Here is a 24,620-nt window from a genome sequence, read left to right as displayed (position 1 = left end):
CACCAGCCCCGCCCCCCCGTTTCCCGCCCGGGCCCCGGGCCTCCCAGCCCCGCTATTCCCTTCCCCGGGCCCCGCCCCTTGGCCCCCGGAAGCCTCTCCCCGCCCCCAACCCCGCCCCCCCGAAGTTTCTTGGGCCCCCGGCGGCCCGCGGGACAGAACGCAGAGAGCCACCGCCCGGCCGGGTGTGGATGGAGGTGGCGAAGCCCGCGCGGCGCGGGGAGTGAGCAGCGGAGCTGCGGGACCTCAGCGGACTCGCGATGGAGGAGGAGGTGAGGGCCGGGCCGGGAGGGAGGCCGGGGCTGGGGTCTTTGAGACCCTCATACTTTTGTTGGGGTCGCAGGCTCAGGCCCTTGTTCCAACCAGCCCCTCTCCCGCGGTACTCCCGACACCTAACCCCTACCCCACCCCCATCCCCCCAGGCAGCTGGAGCAGGGGCTAGGGTTCTGAGTCCCGCTCGGACTCCTTGGATATCTCGTCTTCTCTCACCAACTGTGGGCATCGCGGTGGTTATTGTTCCCATTGAATTGACGGAGAGACTGAGGCTCTGGTCAGTTAACGACTCGCTGAATGTGGCTTGGGTTATCGGGCTCGAACGGGGTTATGGTTGACACCCCGTGCTGGCCAGGTCTGATCCGGAGGAGGTAGACTGCGGAGTCTGCGGGTTTCACAGTCCCTGTCTCAAGGAATCTTGAGGCCGTGACCGTGTCTGTTGGTCCCTTTATAAGTCCCTGTGATCCTCTTTCCCATACCCTCTCCCTTGCTCTGGAGTCAGGTCCACAGAAGGACTGATCCTGGCCACTGCCTTCCCCACCTCCTTGGGAGAGCCAACTCTCTGGCCAGCTGGGAGACTGGACCAGCAATGCCCCTTGAGCTTCCCTCTTCCACCTCAGGACTCTCTTGGTCTGGAGTAATCCAGGCACTCAGTGACCCCTACCCTTGACTTAACCTCAGCTCTCCCAGCAGCGCCATCATGGAAGCACACAGTGAGCACCTAGTGTGTATCTGTGGAATGAATACTTTAGAGCCGGGATCTGCTGAGTCTCAAGGACTTTGCTTCTTGTCCCCTGAGGGGGTCTCAGCTTTTGCCCTTCCCAGCCCAAGGCAAGGGTAGGTGTCTGCCAGCATGGGTGGAGAGAAAAGATGAAACCTTGTTCTTGGGGCATCCCTGGTCAGCTGGGGAGCCCTTGGTGGACCAGGCTGTCTGTGTCCGCATCAGTGTCTGGCTCCCTACTTCCTGGGGCCACATCTGTCGGGGTTTCCTCCAGGCCAGGCCCTGCATTTCTGTGGGATGGTAGATAAGTCACTTCCCCTCTCAGCCTGCATTTCCTCTTCTATAAAATATAGGGTTTGGCCTTCTGCCCCTGTGTTGTGTGATTGTGTCCCCTTCTCTCAGAGTAGGTGGAAGTAGGGGGCAAAGTCAGGCCACTATGATTTGCTGTGGTTTCTTGCTGACAGGGGTGGGGCTGCTCCTCCCCCACTCCAGGCCCCTGGTGTGAGTGTTGGACTGTCTGGTTGTGGCCCCTCCCCTTCTCCCAGAGGATGTGGGACAGGATTACTCCATCTCCTGATCTGCTCTGGCCCCCAATTAAGGGAAGTTCTCCTGGGGCCTCCTGGGCCGATGGTTTGTCTCGTGGCCAGTCCAGCCCTGCACTCCCTCTGGTTCTGAGCTTTTAGCATTGCTACTTACTGACTCCCAGATGCCAGGAGTCCCCCACATACCTGAGCCATCTAAGGTCTTGCCTACCTCCTCCCCACGCAGCCAGGGGCTCCCTATCTCCTTCTTCGTCTTAGGCATCCCTAATTCTTTTCCTCCCATTTCCTCTAATCATTTCTTTTTTCTGTAGGTCTCAGTGTCCATTGTTGTTTCTCTAAAACCTCTTAGATCATAGTCACTTGCTCTTTCCCATAACCTCAGGCAGGCCTCATCACCCCACATGGCTGTTTTTAGCCCTCTGCCTAGCTCAGAGCTTTCTCCCTGTGTCCCAGCTACCCTGGTGCCAAGACCCCTTGGCCTCAGTGGCCTCCTCTGTGCAGTAGCTTGGTAGTCCTCATCAGTCTGAGGCTTAGTGAAGAAGTGCAGGTCTGGGCACTGGGCATTTGTCCGCTTGAGTTCTCGGGGCCTCAGTTTCCCCACCCATAAAATGAGGGAGGTGGGCCATCCACAAATGTGATTGATATACATGCAAAAGCTTTGAAAACTGCAGATATCATGGATATTGTTGCTGCCACTGGAGTAAGGTTAAAACCCCCAAACTGAGGCTTTCTTTCCTATCTCTGCCCTGGGGTCCTGCTACTCCCTGCTTCCCTCTCATAGTCATGCCTTTCCCTGGCTCAGCCTCTAGTGGCTCCAGGCTGCCTATTTGCCCATATCCATCTAGACAGGCAGGGCAGTGTCCTGTCCCAGCCCTGGTTTTGTGACCTTGAGCTAATCTCTTGCCCTTTCTGGGCTATACTTTCTCATTCAATAGTGAAGGGATTAAGTATAGGGTCTTTGACACCCTTTGTGTCCTTCCTTCTCTTCTGTGTCAAGGTGTATGTCTCTTTCTTTTCTCACTCCTACTAAAACCTTAGCTTCTCCAAGGGCTTCCCACACTCACCCCAAGCCCTTACCCCACCAGAGAGCTAGGGCTGAGGTCCTGTGTTCTCCCAAAAGTGGGGAATGCCCTCCCCACCCCCAGACTGAGGACCTTCCCTGCACAGGGTCTATGTTGCCCTCATCAGACTGGAAGCTTCCTGCAGGCAGAGCCTGTGTTTCCTCTCTGGTTACCCCATCCCACCTTCTGACACAGTGGGTTCTTAGCAGGGTCTGGTCAGCACATCACTGGGTTTAGGCAAAGGGCAAGGGCAAAGGTCTGAAAACTGTGATGTGAGGTGCCAGCAAGGTTCCTTCTACTCGTCTGAGAGTCTGCAGTCCTAGGAAGTGGACAACAGTGCTGCAGTTGCTATGGAGGGGTGTGAAAGATGGGGTGGGGTTTCCCATCTCCTACTTCTTCCCTTCTAGCCCTAGGCCTGCGCCAGCCTGCAGGGCTCACTGAGGGAGATGAGGCTCCTGCTGGTCATGTAGCTAGTGGGGGCTTTCCACCTGTTTCCTTCTGTGTACAGGGTTAGGGTGCCCTGGCATCCTTTTCTTTTCTTAAAGGAATGACCCAGAGTGCCTTGCATCTCAGGCAAAAGGGAGCCAGGCTGGTGCTTAGGGGTGCCTCAGGAGTTGCTCACAGGGGGTAGGGGAGGGTCTGAGTGAGAATGGGTGGGAAGAGAGGGTGAAACAGGAAGAATAGTGGTCAGCTGATCAATAAGAGGAGAGGAGGCCGAGAAACTGGGCTGAGCAAGACAAAACCTCCCCTGTGAGCCCTGCCAAGGGGAGGGGCCATTTATTAAAACTTACTGGGGCATAGCCAGGCCCCCCGGTGGGAGTGTCCGAGGGGCAGGGTGGAGGGTGGCAGGCAAGCACGACTCTGGCCTCCAGCCAGGCCTCCCTTTTGGGAGCCTCTTGCTGAGGCTGATTCTAGACAAGAAGACCCTTCCCTGGGCTTTGGTTTGTGCCACCTCCAGCCCCTCAGTTCTCACTCCCCCCATCCCTAAAGTGACTTCTTGCCTCAATCCCATCCTGTTCCCACCCATTCCCGAAGGCCCTGGACTTGCTTCTTTAGCTGACTCAGTCATGGTGTTCACTGAGCTCTGCTCTATCTACTACACCCTGAGAGGACAGCAGTTAAGGCACAAGTGTCTAGTATCGCCCCTTGGGAGCTTCTAGCTGACAGGAAGTTTTCACATGTCAGATAGCGGGTGAGGCAGGCAGGGGAGGTCACAGAGGGAGAGAACTTAGAAAGAGGTGTGCAATCCCATGGGGTGGTGGATGGGCCCCTGAAAAGCAGGAGGCAAGCTTGAAACTCAGCAGTGGGAGACCAGGCAGAAGCTTCGTGTTCTGCAGTCCCTACTGCTTCATTTGAGAGAGACTGAGAGTCTGCAGTCCTAGGAAGTGGACAACAGTGCTGCAGTTGCTATGGAGGGCTGTGAAAGATGGGGTGGGGTTTCCCATCTCCTACTTCTTCCCTTCTAGCCCTGGGACTGCGCCAGCCTGCAGGGCTCACTGAGGGAGATGAGGCTCCTGCTGGTCATGTAGCTAGTGGGGGCTGAACACAGGGTCTCTGGTGTTGGGGTTGGTGCATGATTGGATGTGAAAGAGTCAAAGTGTGCCGAAGTCCCCTCTTTCCCTGGTCAGGGTGAGTTGCTCTTAACTGGCCTTTAAGCAAGTCTCCCACTTCCACATTCCTCCATCCAGAAAGATCATTTGGGACCATCTCACTTCCCCATTTTCCTGCCTTCTACAAGTTAGGGAGAGATGATGAGGGGCACCCCACATTCCTGGAGCTCCTGGGGTACTGAAGCCCAGCAGCTAAGCCCAGAAGGGCCTCCTAAATTCTGAACCAGGTCCAGGGAAAGTGTACCTGAGAGCCAGAGGGGATGCCATTGACAACAATGACAATGAAAGCTACCATTTCCCAAGTTTAGGGTGTTCTAGGCACTACTTTATATGCCATATCTTTATTCAACAAACATTTATTGAGCATCTACTGAATGCCAGATGCTGTCTAGGCACTGGGGATATGGCAGTAAATAAAGCAAAAATCCTTGCCCTTGTGGAGTTAAAATCCTAGCAACTTCTGGTATATCTCCATTTCACAGATGAAGAAACCAAGGCTTGGAGAGGTTAAGTGGCTTGCCTTGGGTCTGTGTGACTTGGGCTTCAAAGCTGACTCTCAACCACCAGAGTGTGCAGTTCACAGGGGTGGGGCCACAGTGAGAACCAGGCTGGGGCTCCCCTGGCGTGATAGAGAGCAAGGAGGCAGTGCCCTGCCCAGCCCCTGACAGCTTAGCACACTTCTGCCCAGGCTTGTCCTTCCAAAAGAAGCTGTGGCCACAGGGTATCCCTGGGGAGAGTTATGCTCCTTTTAACTGGGGCTCCTTTTTTGAACTTTATGTAAATTATAAAGTAGTCAAATTTAGTCAGTGCTAATTTCCTTCTAGCATCCTCTAGATTCGACACCTCTTGACCTTCCCTCTTTACCCTCCCCTTCACACTCACTGCTGTGGGCACCAGTCACCGAAGCAAAGTGGTTAGCAAATTTTGGTGTATTTTTATTTTTCTTTCACAGATATTTCTTGAGCACCCATTATGTGTAAAGAAACAGGGCTAGGTGCTGGGGACCAGAGGTAAATATGACCCCATCTGATAGGCATGCACCTGATGGCCGGCCACCTAAGCAGATAATCAAGGGCCATGAGATGTCAGCAGCTAGCCTAGAGGCCCCAGGGTGGCTGCCCCTGTCCGAGAGGAAGACTCAGGTTTACCTCCTGTACCAGCCTGTGGTTGAAGGCAGAGTCCCTGGAGCCCTTACCAGATGGATGGCCACCCCCAAGTCCTGGCCTATGGCGGTGCTAAGAGCAGAGGACCTCCTGCTTTGGGGCAGGAGGTGGGGCCTGCAGAATGGGTTCTCTTGAAGGGCAGGAGGTGGGGCCTGCAGAATGGATACTCTTGAAGGGCAGGGGTGGAGAGGCAGATGACCACCACCTGCCTGCTTCCTCCCATCCTTCCACTCCTGCCTGAATGTCCTCTCCCCTGGAACGCCTGGGCCACCCAGACCTCAGCGAGGTCCCCCACCATCCTCTCTTACTCCCCTCTTCTGGATGCCGCCTTCACTGTAGCCTTCATAGCATTTCATGCTTGTTAATGTATTTGTGTCTCATGTTTGTTCGACTCCTCCTTCCCTGCATTGCCAGCTCTGTGAGGACAGAGATGCATTATTTTTACTCTTCTCTGCTTACGTCAGCACCCGTGACGTTGTAGGTGCGCAGTGTAGTGTTTGTTGACTGGTTGAATGAATCCATGAGAGGCAGAGTGGCGGAGCTGGAAGAACATGGGGTCAGAGACCTGGTTTGAATTCTGGATTTGTCCCTCCCACTGAGTGACTGGCAAGTCATCTCTCTGAGCTTCAGTTTGCCTGTGCCCTGTGGATAATGATGCTACCACCCCAGAGAGTAGTTAATATAGGTTTAAGTGGGATGATGTGTGTAAAACATAATCTGATGCCTTAGTACTGAGGTGCCTGTTGCAATTATTGTCGCTACTGTTCTTTTTAAGATTTTAGTTATTTGAGAGAGAGAGAACACGGACAAGCAGAGGGACGGGGAGAGGGAGAGGGAGAAACAGGCTCTCCACTGAGCAGGGAGCCCCACGCGGGGCTCGATCCCAGGACCCTGAGATCATGACCTGAGCTGAAGGCAGACGTTTAACCGACTGAACCGCCCAGGTGCCCCCATTCCCGTTTCTCCTGACATTGGACTAAGGGTATCTGCCTTGGGGTTTGTGGGAAAAGTCATGTGGGATGGTATGAGGAGGTACCCAACAGAGGGACACATCCCTCTTGTGGCCAGTGGACAGTGTGGCCCCACGGCAGCAGCCCTCATGGCATGTCTTGGTGCTATCTTACAGGGCGTGAAGGAAGGGGGCGAGAAGCCTCGGGGAGCACGGAGGGCAGACAAGGCTGGCTGGATCAAGAAGAGCAGTGGTGGCCTCCTGGGGTTTTGGAAAGACCGGTATCTTCTCCTCTGCCAGGCCCAGCTGCTGGTCTACGAGAACGAGGTAAAGACCCCCCTGGCCCTGTGGTTGGGGGTGCTGGGAGATGGGGCAAAGGGATGGCAGCCCAGGCCAGCTGGAGGATCCCAGAGCTGGCACTGGAACACCTGCTCCACTCTTGGCGTGCTGTATAACTGGATTTGGTTTGAGACCTGACTCCTTGGAGTGCCTGATCTTCTCCGGGTCACTGTGGTGTGGGGACAGTACCTCTAGGTACAAGTCTAGGGCTCCTGGATTAGGGGCTTGTTGAAGGGACCTGTGTGTCTCCTCACTGTGTGTCTATACGGTAACTTCTTGTCATTGGGCTAGATGCCACATAAGTGAATGTTCCAGAAAGCTAAAGCTTGTTCCATTCAGCAATGAGAATAGAAGTAACATTTTGCACTCATGCTTGTTGTGGGGCTCTTCCGTATTTCCCATATGAGGATCGTAGTAGTCCCATGAGAGTGTCATCATGTCCCAGAGGAAGACACTGAAGCCCTAGGGGGCCAGTGACTGGTCAGCATCTCAGTGAATGAAGGAGTTGGGACCCAGAACAGATCCAGTGCTCCTTCCACTCATAGATTCTGGCAAGTAAACTCTAAAGCTTATTTTTGGTGGAAATCGGCTAAAATATGTTAAGTATTCTCTACCTTCTTCAACAGAAGGTGTTGGACTAAAAGTGAGTCTTTCCATGGTAGCTCCAAGTCACTTATTATTAGACTAGTCCATCCTGCCAGACCATACTTTTCAGCTTTTCTTTTTGCTCTAACGTCAAGCCCCAGTTGCCACTTCTGCCGTCCGTGTGCCTCTCATCGTCCTCACAGCTGCCCATGTCAGGCTTGTGCCCCTTCCCATCTCAGCAGGCTCGGAACTTGAACAACCAAGGATGTTAAAATTCTGTGTTAAGTAAGAGTCGATAAAGCTGTGGGTGAAGATCTGAGGAGGAAAGGTGGCTTTTACTTGTAGATGTCGTTTGTGTCCTGGGATAGATGCCATTGGAAGGCCCATCCACGGAAGATGGGCTATCCCTGCGTGCCTTTGACAGATGGAATACATGGGGCAGAACTGGCTTGGAGGCAGAGGAAGAGGGATCCTGCCTGTTTCCCACCGTCCTTTCTCAGCATCCCTCAGGTTATCTTGGCAAAGTCAGAACTGTCCCAGGCCAAGAAAGGTTGGGCAACCAGATCTAACAGTTTAGAGAACTGCCTCTGTGAAGCACCTTGCCTTTTCTGCCCGAGTCCCTGGGCTCATGGAGTTGCAGTGTCAGAAGCAGTTGGAGGAGGGCAAGGGAATGAAATGTGCAGACAGTCCCCCAGATGTTCTATACTGCTGCTGTTACCAAATTAGGATGTGTTGTAGCTGCAGCAGGGGGATATTTTTATAAATAAAGGCAGTTATCACAGCTTCCTTCGGTCCCAGCTGCCATAGGATTTGAATGACAAGCCCCCAAGCTGTCAGCCTGTCAGGCTGTGCCAGACTTGTCCTGGGCACCCTCTCCACATCTGGCCACAACTGGGAAGTGGGAAGGATTTCACATCCCATAAACATGAAACCTCTAAATCAGGCTTAAAAGTCACTATTAAAAACCTCCGTGCAATTTCAAGAACTCCGCACTTGGGGGGTAGGGAAGGTTGGCCCAGGAACAGGAATTGAGAAATGCTAATGAGTTCAATTCCTCTTTCTGATGTCAGGAACTAGGCGAGTGCAAATGACTCTTGGCTGTTTCTTTACTGTCAGGGAGGCTAACATTCCAAAAATGCTGCCCCCACCCAGTGCCTGCTGGTTTATCCGTTTTTCTGAGCTGCAGAAGGGCCAGATGATTCAGCGTTTGGGGTGGAGAGGAGACCCAGGTCAGGAAACCCTGGCGAGAGCCGGGTGGTGGGGATGGACTGACTTTTTGTTCCCAGACAGAGGAGAGTGTGGGGCCTGTAGTTGTCCAGTTGAGGGAGGCCTGTGCACATGGGGCAGGTGAGCTGCTCTTTCTGGGACGAGGCCTCCTTCCCCAGGCAGCTTCTTTCCCTGGATGCAGGTAGGAGGGGACCTGCTAGACCAGAGTCTCACCCTGTGTCAGGCATTCAGTCCAGCAGACTAATCCAATATGTGTCCCTCTTGTGGGCGGCCTTTCACAGGGTGCTGTAGAGGTAACCAGACACATATGTACCCCAGGGTAGACAGAGATGCCCAGCAGGGAGTTAGGACTGCTCTTCACCATGGCAGGGTGGCCCTAGCGCCTGATATAGTGCCTGTGCCTGGCAGGTGCTCTGTGGATGGGAGACCTCAGAAGAGGGAGAGCACCAGGGCTCAGGTGTGGGGGTGTGGCAGGAGGCTTCCTGGAGCAGGTGGATATTACTAGCCCTGTGTGGAGTAGAGGAACTTGGAAAGGCTTGGAAACTATGGGTTGGAAAGACATGCTTAGAAGCAAAAATGAAAAAAGACACTTAACTGAACCTGGATGGGAAAGATCTGGTCACCCTGGCCATCTATCTGTTCCCCTTCCCCAGACAGCCCAAACAGAGAGCAGGTCAATGGTTATCGCCCTTGGCTATACAGTCATCTCTTGAAAAATACAGATGCCTGGGCTCCAACCCACAGAGGTCCTGAAGAAATTGGTCTGAGATGTTGCCTGGGCATTGGGGTTTTTAAAGCTCCCAGATGCTATTGTGGTTGAGAAGCTCTGGTGTAGAGCAGAGGTTCTCAAACTTTTGCATACAGCAGAATCACCTGAAGTGCTTGTTAGTCGTCAGACTGTTAGGCCCATTCTCCTGTGGTTATGATTCAGTGGGGATGAGGCCCGAGAATTTGCATTTCTAACTAGTTCTCAGGTGATGCCGCTGCTGGGCCACGTGCCTCACTTGGAGGACCACTGAGACTCAGTGCCCTGTTGCTAAGGTATTGATCACCAAGCCTCTGACTGTGGCTGGAAGGAGTGGTGTGCTAGAAACAGCTCTGACTGGGAGGTAGGAGGTAGCTTTGCGTCTGGCCCTGCCCCTTACATTTGTGTCTGTTCCCACTGGGCAAATCAGTTGCCTGCAGTCCTCATTCTCTTCCTGTATATAGTGAGGCAAACACTGGGGCTGTAAGCTTTCATGAAGATTGGGAGGCTCAGGAGAATCAAGGAAGCAAAAGTGCCTGCTAAGTGTCAGGGCTTCTTAACATATGCAGATGATCATGGAGGGAAATCAGAGCATTTCCTCTGCAGACAGTTGAGTCACTGCCTCTCAGATATTCCACCAAAAACTGCAGAGCACCAAGGCGGTCCCTGATGGGTGCTCTTGCTGGCTCTCTGAGTGATGTCCAAGCACAAGCATGTCCTTAACTTGTTGGCCAGCCTCTTGGGCAGCTCTCCCCTCCAGCCCCTACCTCCAGGGTTTGCTTCTTCTTCCCCGGATGCTCAAGGGTGAGAATGCAGCACACTGAGGAGCTGTTCCAGCTGGGTCTCCCCTGGAAGAGGAACTGACCACCCCTGGGTGGGGAGCTAATCCCAGGCAGCTTGCATCAAAGGCACCTGGTAGGTGGAGCCCCCGTGGAGAAAAATATACCAGTGCCAGGGCTGGTGGGCAGGAGTGCAGCCCAGCCAGTGTCCAGGGGTGGCCTAGAAGAGGCTGCCCACTATCTTTTTAGTGATGAGGCTTCAGGATGGCAGGTTCGTGGGGGAATTGCTTTTGAAGGAACTCTTGCCCTCTCCATTGTGCAGGCCATGGAAAGTGGCCTCCCCGCCTAGCCAGGGGTCAGCGGAGGAAGACACCAAGTGGGGAAGTCAGTTCAGGATCATTGTGGTAAAGGCAGGGTGTGCAGCTCAAATGTGCCTAGTTCACATTTCCCTCTGTGGCTCTGCCAGGAAGGCTTTTTCTTTTTTCTCATTTTGTGACATCCTGTTCCCTCTTCTAGGCTATCTTTTCCGCAGTTCTCTGTGTGGCCTCTGGGCCTGCATGGACCCCCAGGTGTCCTTTCCAGAGTCTCTCCAGCTTCTGCTGTCTCCTCCTTTGGCCTTAGGCATTTGAGTCAGCCCTGCTGCCCACCTCCGGCCTGGGTGCCCTGGATCTCATGTGGATGCTGAGCCTTGAGGGCACTCTTCCAGTCAGCATGGGCGGAACACTACCTACTTGCTGGGGTCCAAATACCACATCTTGGTGATTGACTGGCAGCCCAAGGTTGCCTTTTGACAGCATGATGCCCTTACTGAGTGGGATCAGGGTCTGAGGTGGAGCCTGGGTGATTGAGGGTCTGGATGTGTCTGGCTCTCATCGATTCATGTCTTCTCTACCTCCCTCCCTAGGATGAGCAGAAGTGTGTGGAGACAGTGGAGCTGGGCAGCTACGAGAAGTGCCAGGACCTTCGTGCCCTCCTCAAGCGGAAACACCGCTTTATCCTACAGCGATCCCCGGGGAACAAGGTAGGGCTATGTCCACTGCTGTCTGACCTCCCTCCAGGCCAGGGTAGGTTTGGGAAGATCACCCCCGGAAGGCTCTCTAAGGCAGGCCAGGCCCCTGGATATAGCCTCTGGAGGGTCTCTGCAGTGTGGCTGAGGCTCAGACCCAGGGTCTGCCACAGGTTGGACCTTTTACTCATTTTGGCCCGGAGTCTCCCCAGCCCCTGGTTGATGCATTTAGGACACTTCTGAGATACCTGATCACCTCTCCCCTTCCAGGCTCTGGGGCCTCCTTCCCAGGCTGTAGTTGGAGGTGGGGCCCTTGGCCTGCTCTCACACCCTGGACATATGAGGCTCAGAGCTGAGACAGGAAAACTGGGGAATGAGGCCTTCAGTTCACCAGGCCTGCAGTACCCTGATGCTGTCTGGGGCAGAGGGGAGGCTGTGACCTCCACTTCATCTCAGGCCTTCGTGGGTGGGCCACCCCTCCTGCTCCATCCTGGACTCAGTGCTCAGAGACCTGCAGCCCCCCACCTTCCCTCCCTTTGCACTTTCTGTTTCTTGGCTAAAGCTGGAGAAGGTCTCTTGCCTGGGCGGTTCTTCCCCTGGGACACGCTGTGTGTGCAGATGAGGTTTTCTGTTTGCACCACATTTCTCTGGCAGGGAGTCTGGGTGGGTGTTGATGCATGATATAGTTTCACAGATGTCAGGAGGGAGTTCACATTTGAGGCTGGCATGTACAGCACCTCTCCAGCTTGCGCCCATCTGCAGCTGGGCCACGCCTCACCCCAACCCCTGCACGTCATACAGAGCCTCACAGAGTGAGGCTGAGTCACAGAGGCGGGGGGTTGGGAGCATCTGGTCTGGGTCTGCTGGAGGCCATTCTGTTCTCCCCCAGCTTTAAGGGCCAGGAGCCTAAGTCCTCTGATCCCCAGGGCTCTAGGCCCTGGAGGAGGCTGTGATGTGTTGTTACTCACTAACCCTTTGTCCATCTCCAAGGGGGGTGAGACACAGAGGCATCTGTGGAGCTCTGGTAATTAGGGTATGAGTCCAGGTTTATGGTGCTGTGATAGTTCATGGGGCTGGACCCTGGTTTCACTTGACATCTGCTGCTTAGGGCTCTTAGGAGAAGGAGAACCGTATTTTGGTCTTTCAGTCCTGTTAGGCCTCTCCCTTTTCTGGAGACCTACTTTTCTGAGCAGGCATTGTTGTATGTGAGTGACATGCAGAGCACATTATGTGTGGAGGGTTGTGTGTTTGTGTATCTCTTTATATGCAGGTGAGTGTTCACCTGACCATGGGTCTCTCTGGGTCTTTTTATGTCTCTGAGTGAGCTTCTGTGGATGTGGGGGGCTAGGGCTGTGTTTGTCCTCTGCCAGTGCTATTGTTTGGGCCGCTTCCTTTACCCAGCTTTAACAATCAGCTGATGGTGGGCTTAGGCGGGTTGGGCCCAGCTCAGGGTGGCCCATCACCTTCAGAGGGGCCTGTTTGTGCAGCTGCATTCTTAGCTGCTTTGGCCAACACCCTGCTTTCCACCCCCAATCCTGTTAAGAGTTCAGGTTGGCTCTAGGTGACTCTGGGAACAGGATGATAAGTCAGGGAGATGGGGCTATGGAGCAAGTAGTGGGGGCTGCAGGATGGTGGGAGGACATACATCTGGTTCCACTCCCCTGGCTCTCACCACCTGAGGAACTACAGAGAGCAGGGCTCTCCAGAAATCAGATAGTGCACCGCCCAGAGCACCATGTCCCCCGCGTCCTCTCACCCTCCTTTTCCTATCGCCCTGGGTGTTCCCCATCCTCGGTGAGGCCGCCGGCTGGCCGGGGAGGTCACATGACCCTGGCAGTCTGGTCCTGAGGCTGCCTTTTTTTCCCCCTCTAATCAAATAAACAAAGACTCCAGTGTCTTGCATGTCCTTCTCCCCCTGCCTCCCATCCCCACGCCCTTGCCATGAGGTCACAGGCAGACGCTGCCAGGAAGCAGGGTGGCCTAGCTGGGCCTTGCTGCCCTGCTGGTCTCAGCCAGCTTGGCCCGTTCCTCTTTCCTGCTGCCTGTCTCCCCCTCCCACTTTTTTCCTCCCTGTCATTTTGTCCTCCCCCCTTTCCCAGGTCATGTAGGCCTATTCTGTGGCCAGTCCTATTAGCTGTGAAACTCCTAGCAGCTCCTGTGGCGCTGGGGCTTCTTGGAAGCACTTGAGAAGGACCTGTGCAGCCTGTGGCTCTTTGGGACACAGGGCCAGGGGTGGGGCAGGAGGAATAACTTCTTGGTATTCCAGTTGTGCCCATTCTGGACCCCCTGCGGGATGCCTGACTCATAGAGCCAGGATAACAAGGTTCTTCAGAGTGGGACTGGGTCCGATTTAACCACGTATTCCGTCTCCCAGGGGATCCCTTGGGCTAGTGTGTAGGTCTTCCTACGGCCTTCTCCCTCACGGAGGAGAAGAGAACAGAAGCTGACCCCCTGCCAACCCCCAAGCCTTTTTCACGTGGGCTGGCCGGTGGGGAAGGACTGCAGCTTGGGTTGGGCACAGTGGTTCTGATCTTGTCTCACTGAGGCCTTGAGTAGTGCACAGGCCTGTGCATTGTGGGTTGGTGGGACTAGAACACTTTTAGCTTGACTCCCAGGCCAGTGCTCTTTCTCTGCCCTGCTCTTGCTCCATCTGTGGCTGAGTTCAAGTATATGCCTCTGCAGTTCTCTGGCATGCCAAATCCTGTACTATGCAGGCGCCCCACCATCTCTGGGCCTGCGAGGAGGAGGAGCAGTTGGGCTCCAAGGAGCTGGCCCTGGACCACCTTTCTGACAGCCCCTGTCACAGGGTTGGGTGGGCCTTTGCAGAGCCTGGATGTAGCCACTGTCCCTCCCTGAGCCCCCTGCAGCCCTGATGGCTAGGCTAAGAGGCAGTTGCCAAGGTGCCCTGGGGTTTCTGACTTAACTGCAGATCTGCTGCCAGGATCGAATTTACCCTGGTCATGCAAATGAGCATTTGGCTGTGCCTGGCATGGGGAGGTGGGTGGGACCCAGGGCCCTGCATGAGAAGGAGGTGGCAGCCAGGAGGAAGTTATATAACGAGGATGCTGCGGGGGCCAGGCGGACTGTGCTGTTACATAACTTAGAGGATGGCGGGAGGGAAGGCGCTATCTAACACCAGGGTGGGGGATGGGCAGGCTGGCAGCCTTCCCCGACCAAGAACTAGGGCATCTTGAGGTCAGAGTGGGCAGTGGCCCAAAAACGGGGCAAGGGAAGGAACTGTGGGTCAGTTCATTCATTTATTGGCTCATTCACTCAGTAACTGTTTACTGAATACCTACTGTGTGCAGGGCCCTAGCTTTAGTCATGTTTAATTTCCTCAGCATTGCTTTGGGGCAGGCATGACCCCTTTATCCAGATTAGGAAACTGGGACTGTTTTGTCAGAAGGCAGGCAGTAGTGATAATTCCTGTTATTGAGCACTCTGTGCCGAGCTCCTGATTCAACACCTGAGATACACAGTTGATCTTTACAGCTCCATGAGGCGGGTTGTGGCGGTCTTGACCTTTATAGATAAGGGAACTGAGGCTTAAGGTCAGCCAGCTGTAGGTGGTGTTCTGTCTAATTCAGAGGCCCTAGTGTGCAAAGTGGCCCCTTAGTGTATGTGACTTTGCTACTTTTATATTTCCTGTCTGACCTTGGAGCCAGACAGGAAGGGGGCTCTCTGAGCTGCCCTCTGATGCTTCTTTTTTCCCAAGATTTAAATTTATTTTTTTAAGTAATCTTTACACCAATGTGGGGCTCAAACTCACAACCCTGAGGGATGCCTGGGTGGCTCAGGCACTTAGGCATTTGCCTTTGGCTCAGGTCATAATCCCAGGGTCCTGGGATTGAGTTCCATATCCGGCTCCTTGCTTAGCAGGGAGCCTGCTTCTCTCTCTGCCTGCTCCTCCCTCTGCTTGTGCACACACAAACACACACTCTCTCAAATAAATAAATAAAATCCTAAAAAAACAACAACCACCACCAACACCTCACAACCCTGAGATCAAGAGCCTCATGCTCCACTAACTGAGCCAGCCAGGTGTCTCTCTGATTCTAATGTATGAGCTGGGAGCTCCTGCCTGAGATGACAAGGGACCCCTGGGGTGGGGTGGGATGGACTCAGGAGACATGGGATTACTTTAGGTCACCTTGGCCAAGTCCCATCCCATCTGTAAGCCTCTGTTTCCTTATCTGTACAAAGAGGGGGTTGGAATTGAACCCCGGTGCCCTTTCTCTTGTATAATCTATGATTTAAGGGCAGAAAGGAGACCCTGGGACTTTTTCACTTGGCCAGGGCTGAATGGGGGGGCCCCTGGAGAGCTGCATGTGGCCCTGGTTCCAGGGGGTCTTCACTGATGGATACCCTTCATACCTGTCACCTCTGTTACTATACTCAGCCTGGTGTGGAGGAACATCAGGACAATTCCTACTTTATGGAAAAAACAGGCAGCTGGTCTGGGGAACTTAAATGGAGTAAGACCTGATGTTGGCTCTTCCCACAGGACAAGGTGTATTCCAATCCAGATCTCTGACAGCATCATGCTGAGAACGAGCCCCTTCTCTGCTGGATCTGTGCCCCACCCCCAAAGCCCCATGTCAGACCTGTTATGAGGGTCATTTCAGTTTGCTCCTGGCCAGCTGTGCCAGGGCAGACTTTGGGATCTGGGATGGGAGGCTTGTTAAGACCCCAAATATAAATTCTGTTAAACGTCTGCCATCCACTCCATCCATGCTCCCTGCAGGTCAGCGACATCAAATTTCAAGCAACCAGTGGGGAGGAGAAGGAATCCTGGATCAAAGCCCTCAATGAAGGGATCAACCGAGGCAAGAACAAGGTTTTTGATGAGGTGCGATACGGTCCTGTGGATGACTCTATGTCCACTTTCCCACCATGTGTGATCTCAGAGAGGATTCTGCCTGCCCCACCTCAGACAACCTCTTGATTATATCATTGCTGCAAACACTGGACATCTGCTATTGTTACCTCATGTAATACTCACAACATCTCTAGAGTAGTGTACCCATTTTAAGGATGAAGAAACTGAGGTGTCAATAAATTAGGTAATTTGTTTTAAATTAAAAAATGAGTAAGTGATAGAGTAGAATTTAACTAGTGGCAGTCCTGCAGCCTTTCCAACCCAGCCTTAGCTGAAAACAGCTGGTGGGCCCAGCCCGGAGAGGTCTTGAGGGGGCTGAGCTGAGAGCTTTCAGTCAAGTCTAGGCCAGGCTGGCTCTGGCCTTGGGCCTCCCCATCTGTCGGCAATGACCAGCCAGCCCCCCGTACTGTAGTGTGATCTGTGGCAACAGTGGCTATGATCAGGCTTTCAGTAGGCAGGGTATCCCATGGGCCCAGATCTCCTAGGGAGGATTTGTCTTTGACATCATGGATTCACAGCTATTTGGGTTAAAATGGACCTGGGGGCCACCTAAACTGAGCCCTTGGATTGCAGAAGACTAAGACCTGAGGGGAGGGATCTTCCCAGGCAAGTCCCTCTTAACACCTAGGTCTCCTGCTTCACAGCCATGACTCCTATGTCATGTTTTATGAGACTCCATTATGCTCAGCTCTTTACTAGCTGGAGAAAATATCCCCATTTCATGGGTGAGGGGTGATGGGACATATAGATGTTGGGGGCCACTGAAACAGCTGTCTGTCAGCCCACAGACTTGGAGCAGTCAGGAACAGATTGTTTGCCCTGGCCCCCCACCCAGGGTGGGACTGACCTTAAGCCTGACTTAAGGGTTAAAGAATCTTAGCCACATTCACCATCAAGGACAAGCTGCACTGGGGTTTAGAGTCTGGATTTCCCATGCAAATCTTACTTACTCTGGCTTCCCAGCTATTCCTGACTGTCTTTCCTTACCTTCAGAGAGGATATGCTATCCTCTAGACACCCTAGCCCAAAGGGGCAGAGGCCCTGCTCTTTCCTGGGCTTTTTGCTTTTCCAAGGACCTGGGAGAGTGACAGGGACCATTTTCTGGAAGCCAGGCACCAGGGGATCATGGGCCTTCTTCCTGCTCCCCCAGCTGAGCACAACAGTAGCCTCAGGCCTGCTGGTATGTATTTGCAGTAAACTGAAGGGCAAGGGCTGGTAGCCCAGATCCAGGCAGGAAGACTGAGGCAGAGAGGAAGAGCCTCCAACTGCTGAGAGATGACAAATGCAGTGTAGCAACAGGAAGAAAAGCAAAGTCCAGACACAGGGAGATGCCTCAAAGAGAGGGCCAGTGGTGGGGCCCTGCCCTCTAAAGGGAAGATGATGGTGTAGACCCTGCCTCTGAGATGGGCCTGGGCATTTCTTCTTCTCCCCGCGGGGCACTGACCTTATTCCTTCTTCTCAGGTGAAAGTGGACAAGAGCTGTGCCCTGGAGCATGTGACACGGGACCGGGTGCGTGGGGGCCAGCGGCGCCGGCCACCTACAAGAGTCCACCTGAAAGAGGTAAGACTTTGCCCCCAGCTTAGGTCAGAGGTCAGTTGAGCCGGGGATCCCAGCTCCTTAAGGTGGCAGCCAAGCTCGGGCCACCTTTTTACCTGAGGACTCTTGGAGTTGGGGCTTCCTGAGTGGTATGCAGGGTGTCTGTGTGTGGAAGCTTGTGTGTCATATGTGCTTGGGGAGGAGAGATGCCTGTTTTGCTTGTTGAGTCTACATACTGGCCTTATCCAGAGTCGGTACCTGAGGGAAACTGAGATCCTGAGGCTAGGCCCTGCCTCTCAGAGCTCAGCTTCCACCTGGAGAAAAGACCTGCCTGCAGACTCCTCTAAGCAGAGTTGTGTCTAACTTCTGTACAGAGGAGGGCTCTGAGAGACGGGAGGGCTCTCCAAGCAGGAGAGACCATGGAGGGCCCAACTGACACTTGAGCCAACCCTTGAAGGATAGGAAGGGTTTCAGTTGGCAGACTTGATGTGAGGGAGCCCCCTGGCCAAGGGAATGACCTGAGCTGAGGTAGGAGAGTTTGGGGTATTCTGAGTTCTTCTGATGGGTTGATGAGTCTGGGAAGGTGGGTTGAGGGTAGGAAATTGTAGAGGCCTTGAATGCTGGAGCTGGGAATAGAATGCACTGGAGGGTACATTCCAGAGATCAGTTGAGGCCCAGGGTGCAGTGGGTTGGGCTGAGGGAGGGAAAGGCAAGGAGCCAAGAAAAGGGAGAGGTGGGCCCTCCGGACCCCAGGAGGGGATGAAAAGAGAGGCCATAATGGGAGAGACACTGCGAAGCAGGAGCCATCTGGGCTTGCCACTGAATACAGGGTTAGGGGAGGCAGACCAGACAGAGGGGAGGGTGGTCCACAGGTGGACCCAAGCCTGCCAACTGGGTGAATGATGGCCCTGGGAATAGAGAATCTGGAAGAAGTTATAGGCAGGGTGAGGGTTGTGTTACAGGCAGTGTTGCTGATGGGGGTGGATGTTTTTTGGAGGCCAGGAAAAAACCTCAGCAAATGCTACATTTGGGGAGTGGGACCAGGCAGTAGATAGCCAAGGAAGAGGAAGCCAGAGAGGCTAATGGCAGTCCAGAGCACAGGACATGGGGGTTATCAGCCAGGTTGGCAGCCACAAATCACAAAGGCAGGACTGGGGAAAGGGGCAGGTGGTGAAATTTACTGCATAAATTTTCTCAGAAGAGGAGTTGGCTTAGGTTTGTCAAGGGGAACAGGGCTGGGGGTGCCAGAGGGAAGGGGACCATGGTAGGGAGGAGAGAGAAGGGAAGGGGCCAAGGTCATTGGAGAGTTTGTTTCTGAAATGAGACAGCCTGTTCATTGCCTGTCAGCTGAGAGAATAAAGCCTGCAGAAGGAAAGAATGACATAGCCAGAGAGAAAGGAAATGCCTGAGGGGGTGGGCTAGGTGTTAGGGGAGGGCTGGCCTTGGAGGGAGAGACCCTCTGAGAAGAATTCAGGGAGGGATATGTCCCAGTGACTGAGTGAGCGAATGTGTTGGCCAGATCACCTGTGTGCATGGTAAAAGAGAGTGGGGGTCCCAGCCAGGACCCCCACCACGAGGCACCCTGAGAGAGGCCTCCTGCCCAGGCCTGCTCCAGGGCCTCTGAGGCTCCCTGGGAGGGTCTCCATCACTGGGGGGCTGCTGGGTGTCCCTGTGGGTCCCTAGGGCAAGGTGAGGGGGCAGCTGCTTACTTGGTGCAGCTGTCCTCCTGTAGCGGTCAGCTGTGGTTTGAGACTACATGTGACGGCATGAGGAGAGTAGGCACTGGCTGCAGAAATCTGGGCTGGAGGGCTGGCTCTGAGGCTGGCAGACGAGAGAGCAGTCTCCAGGGAGGGGAAGCAGAAATGAGTGGGCTCGAGACAACTCAGAAGACCATGTTTGAGTCCTGGTCCCATTGCCCCGCTGAGTGAATGGTTGCACAGACAGGATCCTCCCAAGGCCAGACATCCAGAAAGAGATCAGAAACAGAGCTGGAACCAGGTCCCCTGATGCCCAGGCCAATACAGTTGCCACTATAAAGCAGTCTCTTTCACAGGCTGGGCACCAAGAGGACTAGGCTCTGACTTCCTGGCTTGTGATTCCAAAACAGGGAATTCTGTGCAAGTGAGGGAGAGGAGAGGATTCATTGAGAATCAGTTTAGCTTCTAATCATGTGGCCTTGGAAGCAGAGAGTGGGGTCTAGGGACCTGGGCAGCCTGGATGGGAGGGCTTGAGTACCCTTATGGGTGGACACATCTGACCCAAATGCCAGTTATCCAAGATGACACCCATATACTGTCCCCTACCAGGTAGCCAATGCAGCTTCTGATGGGCTTTTGCGCCTGGACCTCGAAGTTCCAGATAGTGGGCCACCGGTGTTTGCCCCCAGCAATGATGTCAGTGCAGCCCAGCCCCGGGAGATACTCAAGCCCCCTATGCCTCCTACCAAGCCTTCCCCAGCACCTGAAACGACCAGCCTTGGTGACAGCATGGAGACCCCTGCTGGGGAGGGAGCCCCATCCCCTGTCTCAGCAAGCTCTGAGTCCCACCCTGGGAGCCAAGAGGACTCAGAGACTCCAGAGCAGGACAGTGGCTCTGAACAGCCCCCCAACAGGGTTCTGCCGGACAAACTGAAAGTGAGCTGGGAGAACGCCAACCCCAAGGATCCCCCTGACTTTGAGAGTACAGAAATCCAGGTTCCCTGCTCTGAGACTCCTGAAGCTGTGCCCAAGGAGGGTGGGAAGCCCCCTACACCTCCACCCAAGATCTTATCAGAGAAACTGAGAGCCTCCGTGAGTAGGATGGAGGCTTCTGGGCCAGCCCAGAGTCCTGAGGCCTCTGAGACCTCTGCCCCAGACTCAGCAGAGATTTCAGTGAATGGCATGGATGACAGTCCCAAGCCCATCAAGCCACCCCAGGCCTCAGGCATCTCAAAAACGACACCAGAGGATGCAACAACACCCACAGCACTGCCCCGCTGGGACCTGCCACCTCATTTCCATCCCCGCTGTTCTTCCTTGGGGGACCTCCTTGGGGAAGGCCCGCGGCGCCCACGGCAACCTGGAGAACGGCTGTATCGGGCCCAGCTGGAGGTGAAGGTGGCCTCAGAACAGACAGAGAAGCTGCTGAACAAGGTGCTGGACAGTGAGCCGAACCCCGTAAGTGCTGAGACATTGCTCAGCCAGGCTGTGGAGCAGCTGAGGCAGGCCACCCAAGTCCTGCAGGAAATCAGAGATCTGGACGAGCTGAGCCAGGAAGCACCTGGGCTAAAGGAGAAGCGGAAGGAGCTGGTGACCATCTACAGGAGAAGTGCACCCTAGGGCCTGCTGGGCCAGGGCACGGTCCCTCCTAGTCTGCCCAGTCCATCACTGCCCAACCCTGCCAAAAAACATGCTTCTGCTCAGGCTGCAGAAGGGCCATTAGGCATGTTGGGGGCATGGCCAGGACCTGCAGATTCCTGGCATCCTTCCCACCCTGCTCTGGCCAGTGGGGCCAGGTGCCACCCAGGGCCACTATCTGGCCCAGCCTCTAGGCTCTGGGCTTGGGCTGGGAGCACACACTTGGTTGCTTGCATGGTTGTTCTGAACTGCCCCAGGGCTTTAGCATGGCACTTGGGGTTTCTGGGGGTGACATCATCTCTGCTTCCCACCCCCAGTAGTTTACATTCCTGACTTCTGAATAGAGCACAGCTGAGCCCCCCTGCAGCTCCCATGTCCACATGTTCCCGGGCAGAGAGCCTTATGGCAGAGGCAGCTCCGAGCCGTAAGCAACCCTCCCCACACACCTACTATAACTAGCTGCCAAGGCCTTGGGTCCAAGCTCTAGGTTCTTCCCTCAGCTGAGTGAGACCTGGAATCCAGCTAGGGCCTGTGCCAGCAGGTGGGAGGCAGCTGTGTGAGAATGCCATTGGATGTGTAGCTCCTTTCTGGGCTTGTTTCCCATTCTGCAGGCCTTCCCCTATGGTGAGCTATGATTGGAGTATTCCAGGGTGGAGGACAAACTCAAGGGTCTTGTAGTCTAGTCTCTATCCCTGAACCAGCCTGTGTCCAGCCTTGCACATTCCTGTAGAGGTGAGCCTGAGAATGGCTCTGAAGTCAACATCAGAAAATCCTGTATATACTTCATTATAAATCAACCTTCAGAAGAGAAGCCACCTCAATTTCCGTGCCTCCCCAGATGGGATTTATATCTGGGTCTCTGGTTCCACCTCCACCGAAACAGGTCCAATATCCCAATCATTTGTTTGAATGCTGATGGGGGTATGCTGGGGCCTGAAATAACTTACCTTTTCCCTGTTCCCCCCACTCCTCTGGCTCAGGCCCCAGATGGACTGCTCCTCCTGAACTTCCTTGTGGAACGGGCATTTTCTTCTGTCCCTTTCCTGGTCCATGCTTGCCTGGGCCTCTCTCTCTTTGTCCCACCTCCCTCCCCCAACACCCTCCCACACAGTTGTCCCTGGCTCTGGGGATCCATCCAGTCCCTGTGTAGGTGCAGAGCCCCCCAAGGGCCACAGCCGCTCTCCCTGGGGCCTGTGGGAGTGGGAGCAGCTTCTGACAGGTCTGCTCAGGGGGTTTCTGCATGTGCACTTTTATTTACTGAAAAAGGAGAAGGGAGGGTCATAGCTGCATGCCCCGGCCTTTCTGTCCACTGCCCCATCACCAGTCGTGCCCACTGAGACCTGCCAGTGCAGGTCAATGCCTTCTTTACTGTACTTCTACTTTGTTCTTGAGGATAATGGCCAGGGATCAAGAAGGGCAGATGTCTACTCTGCAGCCTGTCCTAGGCAGGGTGGAGGTGAACAGCAATGTCCTGACTCACGAGGCCCAACTGGGCTCCCATGCCACAGTCTGCCTGTCCGTCTGCCTTCAGTAGGAGAGCAAGGATGTTATCATGTGCCCATGTCACATGGCCCCCTGCAGTCTTCTCTTGGGGAACAGCTTTCCCCCCACCAGCAGCCTGGGCTGGGGCTTTAGCCAAGTCGCCTGTTTCCAGGGACTAGAGCCTCAGTTTCCTCCTCTGATAAGTGACCAGATTAAGCAAGTAGCTCTGGGGCCATCTCAGTGACCTAATGCCATTGGTTCCTATGGAGTCCCCATGCCATGGTGGCCTGGGCCCCAGGGGGAAAGTTAGCTTCAATGGGAAGGGTAGAAGGTTGGGGAATATACAGGGGCTGCCTTGCCTGCCTCCCTGAGGAGGATGGCATTCCATGTCTTCTGTCATGAAGCGCCTTTCTTGAAGTTTGGCAATAAATCCCTTTTTATGGAACTTCTCTGCCGCAAGCCTGTTTGTTAGTGTGGGGATGAGCTCTAGGGCTGGCCTCAAGGAAGCAGAGGGTAGGCGGGGCTTGGTCAGCGACATCACCAGTCTTTTAAGTTTCATTCTAGGGCTCCCTTCCCATAGGCTGGGCCCCATCTTTGCTAAACTCAGCCAGGCTCTCCAATTTTACCCCCTCCCCACCCCCACATACACTGTTTCTATAGCTGGGAGCTAAGTGTCATAAAGAACACTTGAATTTTTAGAGACTATTTAGAAATTATTTCAAACAGAAAATTTGCAAGAATAAGAACAGTACAAAGAAAACCCATGTGTTATCAGACACATTGGTTTATCTTTTGAGTGCTTTCTGTCTTTAACATATATATTTTTTCTGAATCACTGAGGAATTCATTTTCATGGTCCCTTATCCCTAAATACTTCAGTGAGCATTTCCTAAATATATTCTTTCATATAACCATAATACAGTTATCAACTTCAGAAAATTTAACATTGGTGTACTTATTAGTGTTCTTATTCCAGTTTTGTCATTTGACCCAATAATCTCATTGATATTTTTCCTTCAGTATAGGCTTAAGTATTGCATACTTAATCTGAAATGTTTCCACAGACTTTGTGGCTGTGATGTGGATACATTTGAAGAATACAGCCCTTCCTCCCCCTCCCCTTTGTTTAAAAAACGATCTATTTATTTATTTTAGAGAAAGAAGGAAAGAGAGAATCTCAGGCAGACTCCCCACTGAGCACAGAGTCCAATGGAGGGCTTGATCCCACTACCCCAACATCATGACCGGAGCCAAAAATCAAGAGTTGGGCACTCAACCGACTTACCACCCAGGCGCCCGCCCCCAGCTTTTTATTAGAACATCCCTCACTTGGGGTTTGTCACTGTGAGGTTTCCTCATAATTAGACTGAGGTTATGGATTCTCAGCAAGAAAACTGCATAGGTGACAGCAGGTCCTTCTCAGGGCATTATATCTAGAGACATATGACCTTCATTCATCCCTCATTGGTGATATCAATTTTGATCTCCTGGTCAAGGTGTCTGATTTTTCTATTGTATAGTTTTTTTTTTTTTCTCTTGCAGGTAATAAACAATCTGGGAGATATTTTAAGACTGCACGAATATGTTGCACTTTGTCAAAATTTCCCTGTAGATTTAGTATTCATTGATGATTCTTGCCTGACAGATGTTTCCTATGATGGTTCAAAATTATTCCAGTTGTTACTTGGCCTCAGAGCCTGTTCTGGTTAGGGGTAAGCCTGGGCCCTGCCCACTGCACCCCCAATACACTCCTAATACAGCAGGATCCCAGGGCTTCACTGAGTGTTCTTTGGAAGCCCCTGGGCCAGTGTACAGAGATCCAGTTCAAACTGCCATGGCCCAAGTCCCTCTTAGCCTTGAAGACCTCGCTTACGAAAAGGAGATGTACCATGCCCCTACTCCTGATGTGAAAAGGCACTGCTGTGCTCCCCAACGGCTGGCTCCCTTCCTCCTGTGAGGGATGCTGGACAGGGCCGGTGGCCAGCATAACAGGAAGCACCTGATTCAGGGCTTATTGACTGGCAATGACCCTTGAATCCCGCCTGAATTCCCCTGCCACTGGCCTCTGTTGTCACAGCCATACTGAGTGAGTGGCCTATAGAGCTGGGGAGACCTAGGTGAATCATTTCACTTTCACAGGTCCCTTATCTGAGAAGAAACGAAGATAAGGGAGAGAAAGCCCTTTACTGGTAAGGGTGTCCCCCAACCCTGGCCCAAGAATGAGGTCCCCTCTGGAAGGCCACCTTGGAGAGGGTGGCTGTGGGAAAGGTCTTAGTGGCCAGCCACATGGCTGAGGAAGGATATGGTGAGAACCTTCTGGTCTAGTGGGCTGGGGGCCTATGTGGAAGAGAGGAGGTGGGTTTTTTTGGGGGGTTTTTTGGACTACTGGC

The 24,620-nt window shown here is 53.7% G+C and overlaps 2 protein-coding genes across 5 annotated transcripts in view; one reads left to right on the top strand and one right to left on the bottom strand.

The window, feature by feature from the left end:
• The window catches only part of PIF1 (PIF1 5'-to-3' DNA helicase), a 71,624-nt gene that overhangs the window by 17,379 nt on the left and 29,625 nt on the right, over positions 1–24,620 (bottom strand). The gene's annotated exons all lie outside the window — the stretch shown is intronic.
• PLEKHO2 (pleckstrin homology domain containing O2) lies at positions 4–22,675 on the top strand. Its single transcript, XM_082737251.1, has 6 exons — positions 4–269; positions 6,494–6,643; positions 10,896–11,012; positions 15,742–15,846; positions 17,339–17,437; positions 19,720–22,675. The coding sequence occupies exons 1-6, from the start codon at positions 258–260 to the stop codon at positions 20,728–20,730; spliced, it is 1,494 nt and encodes a 497-aa protein (XP_082593377.1). The 5' UTR covers positions 4–257; the 3' UTR covers positions 20,731–22,675.

The sequence above is a fragment of the Mustela nivalis genome (genome assembly GCF_964662115.1).
Source record: "Mustela nivalis genome assembly, chromosome: 6".
NCBI lineage: Eukaryota > Metazoa > Chordata > Mammalia > Carnivora > Mustelidae > Mustela > Mustela nivalis.
Note: the sequence above shows the minus strand (reverse complement) of the source record. Positions and strands in the feature narration are given on the sequence as shown.

Coding starts and splice junctions, on each gene's coding strand:
- PLEKHO2 (XM_082737251.1), top strand. Junction 6,644..10,895: donor TGCTGGTCTACGAGAACGAG/GTAAAGACCCCC, acceptor CTCCCTCCCTAG/GATGAGCAGAAGTGTGTGGA. Junction 17,438..19,719: donor CAAGAGTCCACCTGAAAGAG/GTAAGACTTTGC, acceptor GTCCCCTACCAG/GTAGCCAATGCAGCTTCTGA.